The sequence below is a fragment of the Theropithecus gelada genome, chromosome 1 (genome assembly GCF_003255815.1).
Source record: "Theropithecus gelada isolate Dixy chromosome 1, Tgel_1.0, whole genome shotgun sequence".
NCBI classification, from domain to species: domain Eukaryota; kingdom Metazoa; phylum Chordata; class Mammalia; order Primates; family Cercopithecidae; genus Theropithecus; species Theropithecus gelada.
Genome location: NC_037668.1, coordinates 32,542,345 through 32,562,185, shown reverse-complemented (window position 1 = coordinate 32,562,185; position 19,841 = coordinate 32,542,345). Strand labels below are relative to the sequence as shown.

The 19,841-nt window shown below is 50.7% G+C and overlaps 1 protein-coding gene across 1 annotated transcript in view; it reads left to right on the top strand.

Annotated features, from left to right (window-relative positions):
- The window catches only part of CEP104 (centrosomal protein 104), a 43,303-nt gene extending 24,117 nt beyond the window's left edge, over positions 1-19,186 (top strand). Inside the window, exons 13-22 of the mRNA XM_025404151.1 lie at positions 2,197-2,373; positions 3,105-3,311; positions 3,716-3,823; positions 7,212-7,248; positions 7,538-7,604; positions 8,300-8,408; positions 10,234-10,372; positions 10,554-10,621; positions 17,548-17,638; positions 18,445-19,186. Of these exons, the coding sequence (XP_025259936.1) occupies positions 2,197-2,373; positions 3,105-3,311; positions 3,716-3,823; positions 7,212-7,248; positions 7,538-7,604; positions 8,300-8,408; positions 10,234-10,372; positions 10,554-10,621; positions 17,548-17,638; positions 18,445-18,560 (1,119 nt within the window). The 3' untranslated portion in view covers positions 18,561-19,186. The remainder of the gene's footprint in view (positions 1-2,196; positions 2,374-3,104; positions 3,312-3,715; positions 3,824-7,211; positions 7,249-7,537; positions 7,605-8,299; positions 8,409-10,233; positions 10,373-10,553; positions 10,622-17,547; positions 17,639-18,444) is intronic.
- Positions 19,187-19,841: the final 655 nt, after the last annotated feature.

Sequence of the window (19,841 nt, the reverse complement as noted above, 5' to 3'; positions counted from 1 at the left end):
GTTGAGATAGAGATAAATGTATGAATTTGGGGGCACAGTTATATACCATAATGTGAAAATATGTTTTGCTGTCTTTAAACTAGCAAATGAATTCATGTAGTCTAGGAGTTCTTAAGACTCTCCCTTTGGGCTTAAGAAAGCTTATGAATTAAGTTTTACACAAAATTTTGTGATGTGCAGATCCTTCTTAAAAAAGAATCCAGGCCAGGCTGGGCGAGGTGGCTCATGCCTGTAGTCCCAGCACTTTGGGAAGCTGAGGCGGGTGGATCACGAGGTCAGGAGATCAAGACTATCCTAGCCAACCTGGTGAAACCCATTCTCTACTAAGAATACAAAAATTAGCCGGGTGTGGTGGCACATGCCTGTTGTCCCAGCTACTTGGGAGGCTGAGGCAGGAGAATTGCTCGAACCCGGAAGGTGGAGTTTGCAGTGAGCCAAGATCGCACCACTGCACTCCAGCCTGGGCGACAGAGCAAGACTTCATCTCAAAAAAAAAAAAAAAAGAATCCAGGCCAGGCAGGGTGGCTCATGCCCATAATCCCAGCACTTTGGGAGACCAAGGTGGGCAGATCAATTGGGCCCAGGAGTTTTAGCCGGGTATGGTGATGCAGCCCTGTCGTCCCATCTACTCAGAGGGCCGAGGTGAGAGGCTTGAGCCCAGGTGGTTGAGGCTACAGTGAGCTGTGATCTCGCCACTGCACTCTAGCCTTGGTGACAGAGCAAGACTGTGTCTCAAAAGAATCCAAAGGGGTCATTTCTCTAAAATATGAGTAACCACAGATCTAGTTTCATTTAATAAACCTAAATTTTCAGAGTAAATAAGGAAAACAAATGCTAATAAAAAGTAAGAATAAATGCTGTCATGCTAATGTGCTACAATACACTCCTGGTTAAGACAGCTAGAATTTGGGGGTGGGGAGGCTCATCTTTCAAAAGATATGTCGCAGATGAGCACATGTTATTGCTTCATTTAATTGTTTTTAAGCCGCATTAATTTCTGAGCAGTTTGGTGGTGCTAAAATGTTCTATTTCAGATAACCTTAAGGCAATCTGTTGAGGGTTACAATTATTGTGCACCAGTGTGCTGGTTAGCCGACTAAATACACGCTCCCAGTATCTGTTTGTCATTAAGGAGTTTACTCTCCAGACTTCCCTGGAGAATGCTCTTCTTCTCTTAGCTTTTAGATTTATACAGAGTCACTCACAGGCCCAAATACAGAGTGAATTGGGCCAGCAAGATGAGAGATTATTTTAGATGATAGGACCTACAGACCTATTGGAAACAGGTTTATTTCTGATTGCAACTTAACGCTTCAACATCTTATTTTTTTCTCTGTATCTGGTTAATAAAGTGATAAATATCTTAATTACATAAAGACTTGTTTGTTTAGGGACATTAAAATATGTAATGGTACTTACATTTTTTTCCGTCTTAATCCACTAGTAACCATATCACTGCAGAATCATACACTCTTGGCTGACATTTAATAAATACTAAAATAACAATGATTCTAGCAACAACTATAATTTCTTTTAGAATTTTAGAGATGAGAAAACCTCTTCCTGGAAGCTGAAGAGTACTGAGAACAGGAACCTTCAAGTTTTCAATTACGCTTCTGAAGAGCTTTCATTACACATAAAATTGTTTTATTCTTCATGGTTTTATTTCCTGTGACTCAGGTTTTCATTTCTTTTTTTTTTTTTTTTTTTTTTTTGAGACGGAGTCTCGCTCTGTCGCCCAGGCTGGAGTGCAGTGGCGCGATCTCGGCTCACTGCAAGCTCCGCCTCCCGGGTTTACACCATTCTCCTGCCTCAGCCTCCCGAGTAGCTGGGACTACAGGCGCCCGCCACCTCGCCCAGCTAGTTTTTTGTATTTTTTAGTAGAGACGGGGTTTCACCGTGTTAGCCAGGATGGTCTCGATCTCCCGACCTCGTGATCCGCCCGTCTCGGCCTCCCAAAGTGCTGGGATTACAGGCTTGAGCCACCGCGCCCGGCCAGGTTTTCATTTCTAATCGTTGTTATGTTTTAAATAGAAATACAAGCTTACAGATCGGTGCTCTTATTGCTCTTTGTCACTATCATTCTGTATTTCCCTATTTTTTCCTTCAATGTTTAGTTTAAGATCATGCTGCATTGTACTAAACTGCCTCCAGCATTTTCCAGTAAAAATTAACAAATTACGTTGGCTTTCTTAGGAAATGGCCTTGTTTAAAGAAGTTAAGTCTCTCCAAATTATTCCATCCTACCTGGTGCAGCCATTGAAAGCAAACTCTTCAGTTCACCTGGCAATGAGTCAGATGGGCCTCCTTGCCCGGCTGCTGAAAGACCTGGGCACTGGGAGCTCGGGCTTCACCATTGACAACGTGATGAAGGTAAGCGGACCTCGCGTGTGACACACCACCTGGCCTGGCACTCACCACAGTGCCTGGAGCATGGCAAGGGTCTCATCAACGTTTGTTGAAGGAATGAGTGAGACTGATTTCAGAAAAACAGCCAGTATTTCATCCAACAAATGGGGGCCCCCACACGCGTCCTGCTGTCTAATGGTACATGGTGTGTACAGATCTTTATCCATGGAGAGAAACAAATCATAAAAAACATTTCTTTGTCTTTAAGAGACAATAACAGCAGTGTGATGGAGAATATCAGGCACAGGTTGAAGCCCCTGATCTGAAATGCTTAAGACCATAAGTGTTTCGGATTTCAGATTGTTTTCGGACTCTGGAATACTTCCATTATATTTACTGGTTTGGATCGCAAATCCAAAAACCTGAAATCTGCACATCGGCTACAGAGAAGCGCACACCTCCAAGGAGGATGAGAAACCATGGGCCCCGGAGACGCACGGTGGGGATGGAATTACACTATAGCCACAGCGTTCTGTTTCTTACAAAGATCCAAAACAAGCGTAATGAAAGTCTAACACAGCTTACATCGAGACGGTAGATCCGTGAGGTTTTAGGTTTGAAGTACCTCATAATACTTAATATGGATGTTTTCTCTTTTCTTTATTTTTCAAATGTTTATAATGTACATTTTTTGTATGCTAAAAGAAATTAATTTTATTTTAAGAATCAGTAACAAGAGCCCCTCCCAACTTTAGTTTTCAGTGAGTTCCCTGGAGCATAGAGTGTATGAGGTCCGCGAGACGGCAGTTAGAATTATTCTGGACATGTACAGACAGCACCAGGCTTCCATTCTGGAGTACCTTCCTCCGGACGACAGCAACACACGCAAGAACATTCTCTACAAAACAATTTTTGAGGGATTTGCTAAAATAGATGGCAGACCTACAGATGCTGAGATGAGGGTGAGTTAACTGTGGTGAAGTTATGACCTCATCCTATATTGAAGAAGTTACTTGATACATAAATAAGTAAATACGTAATTTGAAGGAGCCATGTGTATGGGAAGCTCAGGCGTACTGGCTAAGAACAGGTTCCTGCATTCGGATCCTGGCTCCTCCACTTTCTGCCAGTGAGAACCTCAGATTCCCAGGCTGCAAACGGAATAATGATAGCCGTGAGAACATGGCGGGTTTATCTATCAATAAACACTGACGAAATCAATGGAAAAGATTTGCTTCTAACTTGTTATTCGTCTTAGTGAATATTATGATTTATAAGAAATATAGTTGATATGCCATAGTTTGTCTCCCAGTTTCTGAGATTACCCTAACAAGCTATTCTAATAGACAAATAATTTTCTCACCAGGCACGGAGAAAAGCGGCTACAGAAGAAGCAGAAAAACAAAAGAGAGAAGAAATTAAAGCTTTACAAGGGCAGCTGGCAGCACTGAAAGACATTCAGGCTGAAGTTCAGGTTGGAAGTAAACACGTCTTTCACCTGTGTGCTTTTAGCTGCGATGTATTTTGCTGTATAGATCACATCATACTTGACTTATTTTTCATGGAATTATGCAAATGAGCATCTTGATTCCTTCTGTTTTTTTAGGTTAGTTTTGGGGTAGGTGACAGAAGCCCTCCATGGAGAGGTGGAATTGGGTGGCAGATACTCCTCCTGCCCCTCCATCCTCTGTCAGAATTGATGTGAGCTGCTGCATAGGTTTAGGGAGGGACCAGGGGTTGTGGGCACAGAGCTGCTCTCCTCCACAGCTCTCCAGCCACCTTCAGAGACAAAGGAGAAAAATCAGCTTGACTATAAAGGTCTGCTTCAGCGCATTAGAAAGGGAAGGTTTCAGGTAAACATTCTGTTTCCATGAACCCTTACTCTTTAAGCCTATGGGGGTGTTCTGTGTACTGGGAACAAATATTTGATTGAATATAAATGTGTTCCTTTCAACCTCCCTGCTTCTGGGATGTGAATTAGCTTCATAACACTAATTTTATGATGAAGTTTCTTTCAGTTGATAGAAAATTTCCTTTAAAAGAAGAAATAAGAGGCCGGGCGCAGTGGCTCAAGCCTGTAATCCCAGCACTTTGGGAGGCCGAGACGGGCGGATCATGAGGTCAGGATATCGAGACCATCCTGGCTAACATGGTGAAACCCCGTCTCTACTAAAAAATAAAAAAAAACTAGCCAGGCGAGGTGGCAGGCACCTGTAGTCCCAGCCAGTCGGGAGGCTGAGGCAGGAGAATGGTGTAAATCCGGGAGGTGGAGCTTGCAGTGAGCTGAGATCCGGCCACTGCACTCCAGCCGGAGCGACAGAGCGAGACTCCGTCTCAAAAAGAAAAAAAAAGAAGAAGAAATACGAGGCGGCAGAACACGGGGAGTTTCCGTGCCGCAGACCTGAGGTTTCAGCCATGCCAGGTGAATGAGTTCTGGGACCTGCTGGCACCTCAGGCCTGCAGCCCACTCGGCTGCACAGCTCACCCAGAGCTGCTCAGAGGGCAGAGCTCATGTCAAGTGTTCTTACCACAGATTTTTAAAAGAAGAAATGGGTACAAATGGGGAAAAAAAGATCAAATGTGGCTGAATATATGCTGAACTTCCTATGGCAAAAAGTCACAGTGACATTTCCACCAAATGTTGGAACGTCAGAGTCACAATCAGAAAAAGACACAAGAGGCAGAAGGAGGCAGGCAGACCTTGGGATGGGGGGTGAGCCTCTGGCTCAGGTCTGCATTGTGGTGTGGACGACTTTTGTGTGCTCAGTGACCCTCGGTGGCTCAGCACACACTCGTGATTAGTACACAAACAAGGACACGGATGTCACAAACTGAAGGGCTTTCCTCCAGCCATGAGCTAGCACATACTAAGCCCCTTGCCAGGCGCCTGCCTCCCACCTCCCTCACCACAGCCTAGGACCTGGTGGCCGTGGCCCCTGATGTAGCAGCCGTCCAGGAGCTGTTCCCAGCACTGTCTGTCCCGGGGTCGCCTGTGCTGACGGGCTGCACAGCACTGTCTGTCCCGGGTTCGCCTGTGCTGACGCCTGTGCACAGCCTCCACACAGCTGTCCGGAGAGCCTGCAGCTCCTGCTCATTGGCTCGGTGTTTATGGAGGCCTCTCTGTGCCAGGCACCATCTGGCTGTGGAAATACAGCAGGCAGCAAAGCAAAGTCCCGCCCTCATGGAGCTGGGGCTCCCGGGAGGAGCAGACAAGGGAGAAAGACCCAGGCAGTGGGTCCCTGCTGCAGGGTGCTAGGGGCAATGGGGCGCTGGGACCTCGAGGCCATTACAGGCCTGCGCCTCCACACAGGGCCTGGTGAAGGCCTCTCCCAGGAGAATGATGGGATGGGATGGTTTTTTCTCTTTTTAAATTATTGGGGTGAAATACGCAGAGTGTAAATCTTAGCATTTTAAATGCACACTGCGGTGGCATGGGGTGCTCTCACATTGTTGTGCAATCATCACCACCATCCATCTCCAGAACTTTCAGAATTTACATATTAAGTCCTTTTCTGGTTCTAAAATCATACTCTTGGCCACAGTGACTCACTCCTGTAATCACAGCACTTTGGGAGGCTGAGACAGCAGGATCACTTGATTTCAGAAGTTCAAGACCAGCCTGGGCAACATAGTGAGACCTCATCTCTACTAAAACTTTAGAAAAAAAACTTAGCCAGACATGGTGGTGAGCACCTGTAATCCCAGCTACTCAGGAGGCTGGGGCAGGAGGATGGCTTGTACCCAGGAGCCCAAGGCAGCAATGAGTTGTATTTGCACCACTTACAGCCTAGGCAACAGAGTGAGACCCTGTCTAAAAATAATGATAATAGGAATAAACCTGTGCTCTTTTGGGGGGCAGGGTGGGTGTCTGTGGAACTAGAATCGCACTGCTGCATGTGTTTTCCACAGTCAGTGGTTGAGTTTGAGAGAAATTACTAGCATGTAAAATTGAATTTTCTGTAAGTGTAGTAGACAGTATTCCTCTTTATAATGCATCATTTAAGTGCCATCTGTAGAACGACCAACTTGTTCCTGTTCCCCTCAAGCCTGAAAGTCTCAGGGAGTCCCCTCAGCACCCTCACACTGAGATGGTGTGTCCCCTGCGGTTTTCAGTGTTGACGGAGACTGCGGTGGTGCTGGGGAGTCTGAGGGGCAGGGAGAAGACGTGATGGGGTCTCTCAAGGCTAGGAGGGCTGCTGGGACGAGCTTAGGAGTTACCTGACTGAGAAAGGCGCCCAGGTGCGTCACGAGCCACTGGGAGGCCACGTGGAAGGGATCTGTGGCCACAAGAGTCATCTCTACAGAGTGGCAGGGCTGAGGGCCCAAGGGGAGGGGCTTACGAGAGAAGGGGAGACGGAGTATCCACGCCTCTTTTGAAGACAGGGCATATTGATTCCTCTTTCCAAAAGTTATTTTTTGATAGAAATTCTTTTTTTTAATTTTTTTATTCTGAGACAGGGTCTTACTCTGTCACCCAGGCTGGAGTGCAGTGGCATGATGTCAGCTCACTGCAACCTCCACCTCCCAGGCTCAAGTGATCCTCCCTCCCCAGCCTCCTGAGTAGCTGGGACTACAGGGCACACCACCACACCCGGCTAAGTTTTGTATTTTTTGTAGAGACAGGGCTTTGTTTGCCATGTTGCCCAGGCTGGTCTTGAACTCCTGAGCTCAAGCAATCCACCACTCACCTTGGCCTCCCAGAGTGCTGGGATTACAGGCGTGAGCCACCTTGCCCAGCCAGTAGAAATTCCAAAACAAAACCCAGAAATGTGCTTTCATGATCAAAACGTATCCTCAGCAGCCTCTCACTCACACTCACACTGCAGCCCTTTGTCCCTGACCTTACTGTTTTTGTGTCTTAGGAAAAAGAAAGTGATGCTGTGAAGCCAAAGAATCAGGGTATGTAAAGAACTGGGGTGCACAAAGAATTGGGGTGTGCAAAGAATCGGGGTGTGTAAAGAATCAGGGTGTGTAAATGCATGTCATGGAAGCTCCGTGTGGAAACGGCTTCCGTCCATTCAGCAAGTATCACTGGACACCTGCTGCACCTCAGCCATCTCCCAGCTGAATGGAAAACACTGCTACCTTTTCACTTGTATCATGGTTTTATAGCTCACATCAAACTGCTTACTAAAATTTTGAAAATCATTTCTATAAAAAGTTATTTAAATTGTTTTAATCTCTTCAGACATTCAAGGAGGGAAAGCAGCCCCTGCTGAAGCTCTGGGAATCCCGGATGAGCACTATCTAGATAAGTGAGTCGCGCTGTCTTCCACCCCCATATGACGGTCAGGCTGACGGGCGCTCTCCAGATAAGTGAGTCGCGCTGTCTTCCACCCACTGTACGATGGTCAGGGCGAGGAGCCACACAGAAACCCTGGAAAGGGAACACGTCCTCCCTAGTTGGCCCTTTGTAGTCATCATAAAAGGTAGGAAATGTGCCTTCTCCACTAACTAGCATCCACTCCGAGTCCGTGAAGACAACTTTCCCTCTGTTGCCCCAATGGAAGTTGCCAGTCTGTTTATCAAAACTGTTGTAACAGGCACAGAACATCACAGCAGCAAAATTCTCTTTACTCTACAGCAGCCAGGACAGATCTATGAGAATGTAGGGTCTTTGTCTTATCTTTTTATTGTAACTTAAAATATCCTTTCTGCTTGATGATGCTGAGTGAAAGTCTGGAAGGATCGTATGCCCGTTGATTTCAGGTACCTCCTTGGCGAGGGCTTTCCTATCGTGCTTTAACACATGGCACACCCAGCCTCCACTGCTGCCTGCAAGGGAGGCCCAGCCCAGGCCCCGCAGAGCAAACTGAGGCAGTTCGGAATGAGAGGGAAACTGCAAACAACACAGGGACTGCGGCAATTCAGAATTTCGGGACGTGGGAGCAGAACGGCCATCAGTGGAACTAGATCCTTACCTTTATTTCCTGCTTTTCTTTCCTTTCAGTTTGTGTATTTTTTGTGGGGAACGGAGTGAATCCTTCACAGAGGAAGGTCTCGATCTCCACTACTGGAAGCACTGTCTCATGCTGACAAGATGTGACCACTGCAAACAGGTCAGGCCAGGGGCACAGCCGCCCAGCTGCTTGCGTGAGCATGAACACCTGACTGTTGAAAGACTGAGTCACAAAGCTGTCCCAAGGCTTAGTATTTTCAGAGAGGTTGTGAGAAAAGTAACTGAAACCTAACACACCCCTGAAAAACACACGCGAGTCATTCCATATGACAGCCCAGTGAACCGTAAACATGCTGTGCGGCCACCTCCCCTCAGGGCTCTTCCTGGAGTCAGCAGGGGCCTGATTTCTGACACCACAATGCGTGCTCCTTGCTCTTTGAGCTTTATAGAAACAGCACCATGTGGTGTCATGTCGGATTTCTTGCTTTGTCGTGTCCACAGCACCTTCATCCATCTGCTGCTGGGCACGAGGGCTGTGTCCAGTTTGGGACCACGACGAGCGATGTTGCCACAGCGTTCTGGTGTCTTCCAGGATGCACGGGAATGCACTTTCTTGGGTTCACGATGTGTCGTGGGATTGCCGGGTGTGCTGATGCTCAGTGGGGCTGCCCAGGAGTGCTCCAAAGGGATTGTGCCCAGGCACTGCCACCAGCAGCATGGGCACTGCCTCCCTTCCCACAGTGCCCCTGCGGCCACGCTTCCTGCTGCCTTGGCGAGTTCCCAGTGTGCCTGTCCCTGGTGAAGATGAGGTGGAGCACCCGTCCTTTTGTCTGCAGGCATTGGCTGTCCTCCTGCAAAGCACCTTCTGGTTTCTCACCCATTTACCTCGGGTTGTCCATGTGATTTTATTGATTTGGGGCCATTCTTTATACATGTGGATGTGAGTGCTTGGTCAGTCGCGTGAATTGTGACCACCTGCTCCCACTGCACAGCATGCATCTTCACTGTCTTAAGTGTCTTGAGGAAGACTCATTTTTAATGTTAGCATTGCCTGCCTTACCAGTGTTTTTCATGGTTCGTGCTATTTGTGTCCTGTGTAAGAAGTCTTCCCCGATCGCCTATATTAGGCCTTTCTTACATTACTATAAAGAAATACCTGGCTGGATGCGGTGGCTCACGCCTGTAATCCCAGCATTTTGGGAGACCGAGGCGGGCGGATCACCTGAGGTCGGGAGTTCAAGACCAGCCTGACCAACATGGTGAAACCCCATCTCTACTAAAAATACAAAATCAGCCAGGCGTGGTGGTGCATGCCTGTAATCCCAGCTACTCAGGAGGCTGAGGCAGGAGAATCGCTTGAACCTGGGAGGCAGAGGTTGCAGTGAATCGAGATCACACCATTGCACTCCAGCCTGGGCAACAAGAGTGAAACTCCATCTCAAAAAAAAAAAAAAAAATCCCTAAGACTGGGTAATTCATGAAGAAAAGAGGTTGGACTGGCCCACAGTGTGTCAAGTCCTGCAGCCTGAAGTTATAGAGTATACACAAGTCATTCCTGCCAGAGACACCAACGTAGCAGGAGAATCTCTTACAACTCTTCTGTGGTCCTGTTTCTGTGCACATTCTTAGAAATAGCTGGGAGCCACGATATGAACCCAGGGCCACACGTATAACCACTGAGCCACTCTGTGTCCTCATCCAAGTTTCACACTCAGGTCGACCGTAGCTTCCCCCGTCCTTTCCAGCGGCCCCTGCCCGATGCTCAGGCGACAGGAAAGGAAGGACATGGGGTCTTCAGCAAAGTATCACAAGTGACTCCAGACAGTCTGTGGGCAAATGCCAAAGACAGAAGCCTGTGGCTCGCTTCATGCGCAGGTGACACAGATTTCCCTGGGCAGAGGGAGGCGCCCACAGGCTCTGCAGGCTGGCCAGAGGGCGCTTCAGCTTTCTCAGCAGCATGCTTCGCTCTGTATTTCAAAATCCAGGTGGTGGAGATATCCAGCCTGACAGAGCACTTGCTGACGGAATGTGACAAAAAAGACGGGTTTGGGAAGTGTTACCGTTGCAGCGAGGCTGTTTTCAAGGAAGAGCTGCCCAGACACATAAAAAACAAGGAGTGCAACCGTGAGTACCCCTTCCCAGGCTCCGTGCCCTCGGGTCACCAGGTGTCCTCCTGGAGGAAGTGCCCCTGCTCTTGGGCCTCTGCAGGGGCTTGGTGAATTAAAGAGCACCTGCGGGCAGGCCAGCAGCATGTCTTGTCACCTGTCATTCAGGGAGTGACTGAGTCTTTTTGAAATCATTTCAGCTGCCAAACCAGAGAAGCTGGCAAACCGGTGTCCTCTGTGCCATGAGAACTTCAGCCCCGGAGAAGAGGTGAGGGGCCTAGCAGGGGAGGGGCCAGTGAAGTAGGTGACACACCTGTGGATGACGGTGGTGGTGGCGGTGGTGGTGACGGTGATGGTGATGGTGGTGGTGTTAGTGCTGGACCACAGCCACAGAGTACAGCACATGAGTGTCCAGGGAGTGGACAGCGTCTACTGAGCCCTGTCTGAACAGTTCTTCCGTTTAGCTACGTGTTCACATGATTTCCTTCCCTATGTTTACAAATGGTTTATCGAGGAGCCTCAACTCACTGAGGCCCAGCCTGTGTCACCGGGATACAAGCATGAGATGGTTTTATTTTGTTCTGGTCATTGCTTTTATCCAGATACTGAGGCCCTCAGTGACACCTTGGCCAGATTCTGTAACACCGCAGTCCCTTTTGCCTAATAAAACCTAGGCCTATTTGGGTAAACGATTCTCCTTCCTACCTGATTCCAAGCTCTCCTCCCAGCCTCAGTGCGCTGCGCTGTGACTCCGCAGGCTTAGTGGGGACGGTCGGCTCGCACGTGCCCACCCTCCGCTTCCCCATGTGCTCGGCTCCTCTGGCATTGGAGGGGACGAGGAGGGACGTGGGCGTGCAAGGCTCCGTGGCAGTTATTCTGGCCCTGTCCAACACGATGGGCTGGCGGTGCCCTCTTTATGCCAGGCAGCGAATGCTGAGCCCTGGGGCCCTGCTCAGGACCCAGTTTTGGAATCTGGCTCAGCCACTTCCACTCCAACCTCCTTAGCTCCTGCCACCTGCTGCGTATCACTGTGTCCTGCTGCTGCCTCCCCTTGTCCCAGCTTTTCAGCAAGATGGCTCCAACCCAGCCACTGTAGCTTTCTCTTAACCACGGAAAACACACACACCAAACAGAGAAGACAGCCCCCAGCCACTCTCAGCCATAGTGTCTACCCAGTTATCTGGCTCTCTCTGTCTGTCTGTCGGTCTCTCTCTCTCAAAATTTGAAATGCATCACAAAGTACACAGAAAAGTACCAGAAACCCTCAGGACTCTCCCTTGTAGCGGTCACTGAGCTTCAGCAACTAGCAGCTCAGCCAGTCTTGTTTCTCCCGTGCCCCCACGTGCTCCCCTCTCGTGTAATGTTGAAGCCAACCCAGACAGCATGTTGTTTTATCTGTAAATGTTCCCATACGGAGCTTTTGGAATCGGGACTGTTTTACGTAGCCGCAGGCTCAGCCTTCCAGACATCGGTCACATTGCCGTATCTCATCAGCTCAGAAGCGTTTGATTACCGGGATCCATAGAAGGCCCACACGCGGTACCTGGTTGGTCTGTTTTGAACAAGTTCATTCTCTTCGTTTTTTTTCCTTATGATTCACTTTGCAAAGGAAGGAGGCTGTTTGCCCTATAGAGCTTACCATCGTCTGGATCTGCTGACTACGTCCCCTTGGGGGTGCTTAACGTGTTTCTCTGTCCCTGTACTTCCTGTAAATAGGAGGTTGGATCTCTGGCCTCATCAGGTGTGCACAGGCTCGGTGTGGGTGTGGCCGCTTCACAGGCAATGCTGGTGTGTCCCCCAGGAGGTGGGTGATGTGTATGACGGCGGCAGCTGCTGATGCTCAGGGCCTAACCCACTGGCTCAGGAGGGGCCTCATTCTGTCATCCCTCCTTCGTTCATCTGCTGGGATATTCCTCTAAATGGAATATCTGTGTCATCCACTCTGTGGTTGCCCTGGGTTAGACTTTCTGTTGGAAAGGTAGAATGAAGGTTTCATTCTTTTCCTTGGTTTACTGGTTTTCAGAATAGTAAGCTGGGTCACTAGCATCTTCCATGGCAGCTAATTGGTTTTGTTTTGTCTGTAGTGTCATTATGAACCATGGATTTAAATTATTTGATGTGTTCCAGTCGCTGCAGTTACCATGCTTAGTGATGCGTGAATTATCCCAGCTCTGGCCTATGGCAGACTCTTCAGCTGGGCCCCTGAGGCCTGGATGAGACCCATGCAGCCTCAGAGAGTTCCCTCCTGTTTGCCGCATTCCTGCCCCGGACCTGGAATCAGCCATCTGGTCACAGAGGCCTGGTGCCCGTTAGTGGGACTGGATGTCTCAGGACAGCGCTGGGGGCCTCATGCCCATTGCTGCTGGGTGGGTTGCTGTGGCTGGACTGTCAGTGGACACAGCCGGGAGAAATCAAGGGAAGTAAGCTCTGTCACTCATGCACACACACTTCCCCTTCCCGTTCTGAGCTGCAGGCTTTATTTAACCTTGTCTCTCCCAACATCTGTGTCTCCTTTCTTACATCCATGGGCCCTGATACCTAATGGCCCAGGAGACAGAATTCAGGAATTGCAAGCGACCAATTCACCTTGGCCCCCACTACACGTGGGGCAGCCCCAGCACAGGGGCACCTGCACCGCCGGCAGAAGATGCCGCCAGAAATCAGATCTGTTCCCAGTTCTTGTCCTGACCACATCTTCCACTGGTAACGGGGGGCCCAGTGGCCCTGTGTTGGAGGGACTTGGGCGAGTCCTGGCTGGCAGTGCCACCAACTGTAAATACATTCATTTTATATTCCATTTCTAGGGGACTTTAAAGAATTAAGTTCTGTAATTACCGAAGACATGTTTCCAGGTCGATAGAATCAGGCATCTTGGAAGAACCCTAGACAGAGGAGGCCACCGTCCTGCCCCGCTTCCATCCACCTTCCTTCACCCTGGACAGAGGCCGCCGTCCTGCCCCACTTCCATCTGCCTTCCTCCACCCCAGACAGAGGAGGCCGCTGTCCTGCCCCGCTTCCATCCACCTTCCTCCAGAGGCTGCTTTTCCTACGGGGCATCCTGCCCCTTTTCTACCCAATACAAGCAACTCTCACTGCACATACATCTTTTCCCCTGGTTATTTCCAGAATGTAGGGGCCTTTGTGTTTGCATTCGAGTTGTTACCTTTACTCGTCCTTCCGTGCGATGCCCATCGTCCCCTCTGATTTCAGTTATTACCATTGGTTCCCTACTAAGAGCAGTACTCAGATTCTCCAGTAACCACCCTTTCTTCCTTCCCTTCTTGTTCCCAACATCTGATTTGAATTGACATCCTCTTACAGGTAGTACCTGTAAGGCTGTCGGCAGGCGTATCTCATGTGTCATCTGCTTTCCCTGTATCTAATTATCTACACGGCCTGGCCCATCACCTCACACCCTGCAGCATGAGCAGATAACAGGCACTCACTTATTACCTCGTGGGTTCCCTGGGTCCGGAGCCAGGCTTCGTTCTCATCTGTGGGCCCTGCTAGGGAAGGACTCACTTCCAGGTTCATCCCAGCAGCTGGCAGTAATATGTTCTTGGGGGCTGTCAACCCGGAGCCGCTCAGCTCCTAGAGGCCCCCACCGTCCTCAGCACCGGAGGCCTCTCTGCTGGACAGCTCACTTCCTGGAAGCCAGCAGGAGACTCTGCCACTCCAGCCTGCTGAGACACGTCTTTCTCGTTCTGTGTGAATTGTTTTGTCATTCGTTTTCCAAATGTTTTTCCTCTCTTCAGCGTTCCCTCCCTTCTCTCTGCCTGAGTGTGAAGACTGCTGTATCTGTTCTGTGGGTCACGGGGCTTTGTCCGGTGTTCCCTTTCTGTTCTAGTTGAACGGCCCTGCGCCCTTTCTCCTTCCATCTCCAGTCCTCCGTTAAGTGAATTTTTCATTTCCAATCTTGTACTTTCCAGTTCCAGTGTTTGTATTTGGCTGGGATTTCTCTACAGGTTTCATTTCTCTGCCAAGATTCACCTCTGTTCACTCATTAAGATCACCTGTTTTTAACAGCTTTGCAGAGATCTAGTCTGCACAGCCTCTCCCCATGTACAGATAGTGGGTGTTCATGTATTCAGGGTTGCGCAACCATCCACACACGTTTGAACTTTCCCATCACCCAAAAGACAGCACTGCCTACGTGTCGCCCCTTTTCTCCCCAGCCCCCTCTCCAGCCCCTGGCAACCATCTGTCTAGTTTTGGTCTCCATGGATTTGGCTACTGTGGACATTTCCTGTAAATGGAATTGGACACTATGCGGCCTTTGTGTCTTTGACTTAACATGTTTTCAAAGTTTGCCTGGGTTCTAATAGATCAATAGTACTTCGTTGCACGTTTAAGTCCTCGAATATAGTAGGTATCTGCTTTAAAGTCCTTGTGTGCTAATCCTAATGCTAATCATTCAGAATTTTTCTGAATGATGTGAAGGGGGGTAAACAGTGAAGTTCGACATCCTCCACACTGCTCAGAAGAAAGCTCCGAGTGGATCTTAGATTCAAATGTGAAAGGCCCAATTATGAATCTCTCAGGAGATGCTGGAGATAAGAGAATAGTCTTCAGAATAGGAAGGGATTTCTCAAACAGGACACAGAAAGCTTAAGCCTTGATGGGAGAGGCTGATCAATTCAGTTAGATAAAATGGAGAACCTTGGGGCAGAGTTTGGGTTTTGTAAAATGAAAAGGGATCTGGAGTTAAGCATCATGAATGTGCTTAACACTACTGAACTGTATACTCATTTTGTAATAAAACTATTAAATCGTAAAAGGTGAGAACCTCCTCTCCATCAAAGGACATAAATAGACTGGAAGGCAATACTGGGGATGAAAAATCATTGACCGTTATTCTTCAAAGTGAGTGGAAGGCATTGCCCCTGCAGGGTTTGAGCGGAAGAGTGGGCATGACCTGGCGGGCCCCACGCCAGCCACTTTTGCTGCTCTGTTGAGAGCAGCCTGTGGGACAGAGAGGTCAGGTGGTAGCAGAGAGCTGAGTGGCAAGAAGGGGTCAGATTCTGGACACACATTGCAGGCAGACCCAGGACTTGCCGGTGGAGTCCTCATGACGTGGTGAGGCGGTGACTGCGGTCAGGAACCCAGGGCACTCAGGAGCTTAGCCTGGAGCTGTGGAGTGAAAATGCCTGTCAGATGCGCAGGCCGGTAGACATATGGCTGCAGGTGGAAATGTGGGGATTGTCAGCGTGTATAATAAGTGGGTTTAAGGTCATAATACTGGAAGCGCTCTCCTAAAGAGCAAGTGTAGACAGAGAAGAGGCCCACAGGCTAAGCCCCAGGTAGAGTGGGAGTAAGAAGGCAAACCAGGCTCTGGGGAAGAAACACACTGGGGAGGAAGCCTGACGAGGGTGACGTCCTGGAGGCCCCAGAGCACAGCCCATCAGAGACGATGCCCTGCTGGCCTGGCTGGGCTCAGCTGATCACAGGCGCCCAGCTCTTGCATCTGCACTTGGCTACAGGGCAGCCAGGTGGCTCTGCTGGCCCTGACTGGGCTCACACATGTGTGCCTGGGGTCCGCAGCTGGAGACTGATCTAGGATGGTCTTGGAGGCAGCTGCGGCACCTCAGCCTTGCTTATGTGTCTGACCCCAGCACGCCAGCCTGGGCATGACAGAGGGCAACAGCGAGACGAGCCCAGGCACATGAGTTCATTTCAGCCTGCCCTGCCATGTGTCTGCCACTGTCCCATTAGCCAAAGCAAGCCACAATCACCCAGATTCAAGGGATGGAGAGGGACCCGCCACTGCTGTGCTGGGGAGGGAGGAATTGGAGCCTTAGGGCAGGCCGTGTCCCTCCACAGGGGAGGGGGGAGCAAGTGCACCCCATGTGCTGATGGGCCACGTCCTGATGAGAAGGCACCCCAGCTTTAGGGACATGAAGGTTGCTGGTGGCCTGGAGAGATGAGAACCCAGGCCTGCCTAGAGCAGCTAAAGCGGGACAGGAGTGGGCAGGGCTGGGGCTGCAAGTGCTCCAGCATCCTGAGGGCTACCACAGGCAGCCAGAAACTGACAGCCACTGGTGACAGTGAGAGAGGAGCCAGGGAGAAGCAGGGCGACGTCTAGTGGAGATCCTGGTCCACCAGAGAATGGGAGAGCGGCTGGAGCAATGTCCCTGGGGAGTGTAGTTTGTTTTTGAGACGGAGTCTCACCCTGTCACCCAGGCTGGGGTGCACTGATGTGATCTCGGCTCACTGCAACCTCCGCCTCCCGGATTCAAGCAATTCTCCTGCCTCAGCCTCCTGAGTAGCTGGGATTAGCTAGTGGGGACATGAGATGCACCACCATGCCCAGCTAATTTTGTATTTTTAGTAGAGATTGGGTTTCACCAAGCTGGCCAGGCTGGTTTTGAACTCCTGACCTCAAGTGATCCACCTGCCTCTGCCTCCCAAAGTGTTGGGATTACAGGCGTGAGCCACTGCGCCCAGCTTCACGAGTGTTGTTTAAATAGAAGGGAAGAAACCAGGAACAACCCGAATGTCCAGAAGACTCGGGGAATCAGAAGAAAGGTCCCATGTTTATATCCAGCAGGGGGATGGGATGAGCTCCCTGTCCCCATGCAGACGGTCCCACAGGTGGTCCTGAAGGAAGGAAGCTGGCTGCCCAGGCAGTCAGGCCTGCGTGAGCCCCGCGTTCTGCAGGGCGAGTGCATGTGGCGTGGCTCAGGAAGAACAGGGATGAAGAGAGTGGGGACCCCACGAGGAACCGCGGGCAGCAGGCTGGCGGGGAGCCCGCGGGGCCTGGCGCCTTCTGTCTTCTGGCCTGGAATGTAATCACATGGGCACGCTGCTTCTCACCCTTGCATTTGTGTGCACGCTCTGCTGTGCTCAGAGACGCTGACGCCAAGAGCCCTGTGTGGCTGGGTGGGGACGTGAGATGTAGACTCCTGCTGTGCTCAGAGACGCTGACGCCAAGGGCCCTGTGTGGCTGGGTGGGGACGTGAGATGTAGGCTCGCCTGGCGACAGGACTTGGTGCTTCCTCAGTTGTGCCCCGCACAGATCACAGAGGGTATCATGACATATCCGAAGGGAGGTGCCCAGGTGAGGGAGCCCTTCTTCTGCAGCTCTTGCTGGTGCAGCCGCCCCTCGTTTTCAGCGTGCACAGCGAGTCCTTTGGGTCTGAGACAGCGCACCAGGCCCATCTTACCTGATTAACACTGATGCCTCCTCCGCTGCAGGCGTGGAAAGCTCACCTGATGGGCCCCGCTGGCTGCACCATGAACCTGCGCAAGACACACATTCTACAGAAGGCCCCGGCACTGCAGCCAGGTGAGGGCCAGCGGCGCTGAGCGGGTGGAGTCTGCATCCCTCCATTTTGACTTATTCAAACAACCATCCCCAGCCAGGGCAACATGGCTTTAAAAGCAAAAAAAATCCCTTTAAATATCCCTTTAAAAGCAAAAAAAAAAAAAAAACAGCATCCCAGCCTCTCTTCGTGTTCTGGTTCCTTAGTAAGCAGGCTAATAATCATAATCGCGTGACCAAAATCCTTCACCTGCAAACGGCCTGTGCAGTGCGAAGGCTCCGCGGCTGGCCTAGGATTCACACCCCAGTCCTCCGCTCTTTCTACATCACTGACACAAGTGTTTAGAATCAGGAAGCTGGCCAGGCACGGTGGCTCACACCTATGATCCCAGCACTTTGGGGACCAAGCCAGGCAGATCACTTGAGGTCAAGAGTTCGAGACCAGCTTAGTCAGCATGGTGAAACCCTATAAAAAATTGGCCGGGCACAGTGGCGGGCACCCAGCTACTCAGGAGGCTGAAGCAGGAGAATTGCTTGAACCCAGGAGGTGGAGGTTGTGGTGAGCCAGTATGGCACCACTGCCCTCCAGCCTGCGTGACAGAGTAAGACTCTGTCTCAAAAAAAAAAAAAAAAAAAAGGAAACTGAAGAGTAGACCCCACCAGCCTCAGCCCTGGCTCCTGTAGTCGGGTGACGGCCATCAGCATGGGCCCTCGGATGGTGTTGCTGGGTGTCTGATCACTCCCAGCCACTCACACTGTGGCCGCAGGTTCTGCATCTGGTCCATGGGTAGGAGCGCCCTCCTAATGTGGGTCCTGTGCTTGCTCTGCAGGGAAAAGCTCAGCTGTGGCTGCATCAGGCCCCTCGGGGTCAAAGGCCGGAAGCAAGATCCCCACCCCGAAGGGCGGGCTGAGCAAGAGCTCCAGCAGGACGCATGCCAGGCGCTGACGCGGTGCCCGGGCTCCTTTGTCTCTGTAAGGGACGGAGCAGGTCTCCTGATTCTACACCATTTCTCCAGAACTCTCTGGCCTTGGTGACCCCATGCTCTGGTTGCCGTCCCCGGGTCCCAGCCATGCACGCCTCTTACATGTCTGTGCCGTCAGCTCTCGTGCAAACGATATGTGTGGAACTAACCAAAGATCCTGTGTGCAGCGCCGGGACCCGGCCGCACTGTACGTTAAGCCTTCGTAAGGGCTGTCTCAGGCCTTCCTTAGAATCAGAAGAGGAGGCGTCCTGTTTGGAGAGAGCCAGAGAGCACCGCCCGGGGGGCGCTAGCGCAAGGCCCCGGTCAGCACAGGCACGGTCCCGCTTTCCTTAGTGCTTGGAGTGATTTCCATAAAACATTCACCAGAAACCTTTTGCACATCGGTCTCTGCCACACGCAGTAGAATTTCCGCAGGGCTGTGGCTGGGCCAGCAGTGGTTCCAGGAGAGTGGCGGTGTGCACAGGCCTCCAGCCGTGCCTTCTCCCTGCAGGCCCCATGCGCTAGGCCTGCTGCCCAGTGCCCTCAGTCCCAGGTAGCAGAACTCACGTTCCCACTACAGCAAGAAATAAAGGCAAAAGAGAACGTCTTTTTTTAAATTGTAGTTGTTTTGAGAATTGGTCCCACCTCAGCGCGCACCTTGCTGAATGCTTCTCCAGTAGTGCTGCCTCTGTGCGAGGCATCCGCTCCCTGCTGGAACTGAGGTGGACACAGGTGTGGGCCCTTCCCGTGCCTGTGCTCAGAGGCACTTCACGTTCTCCACACTTTGGAATTCCTGAAGACGTGGAGGAAGTCACTGTTAAATGAATTTCCACCTGATCACCCTGTGTTCACAGCAGGCAGAAGCCCGCTGGTGTGGGCCTCCCACCCCTTCCACATCCATGTTGTGATTGGACCCGTAAGTTTACTTTCTTCAAACGGTTCTAGGATGTTTAAAACACCAACACATTGCTTAAAATGATGAAATCAACCCTCAAAAAACAGTCTCCTAACTCATCCCCTCCTGTAGGAGTGAGCTGGGGGTTTCGTCCATAGCTTTGGTTGGGCCTGTGTCACATCCAGGCAGCCATGTGGAGGGAGTCAGGGTCTGTCTGGAAGCGTCCACGCTCTCCCTGCCCCAGCCTGTGCTCCCAGGGGCCTAGGCTACCATGGACTGAAGGGCAGTCCCCTCCCACCCGGTGCTCAGGGCTTATGCTTGCCTCACTGGTGTTGCATGGGCAAACTTGGAAAATGATAGTTAGAAAGGT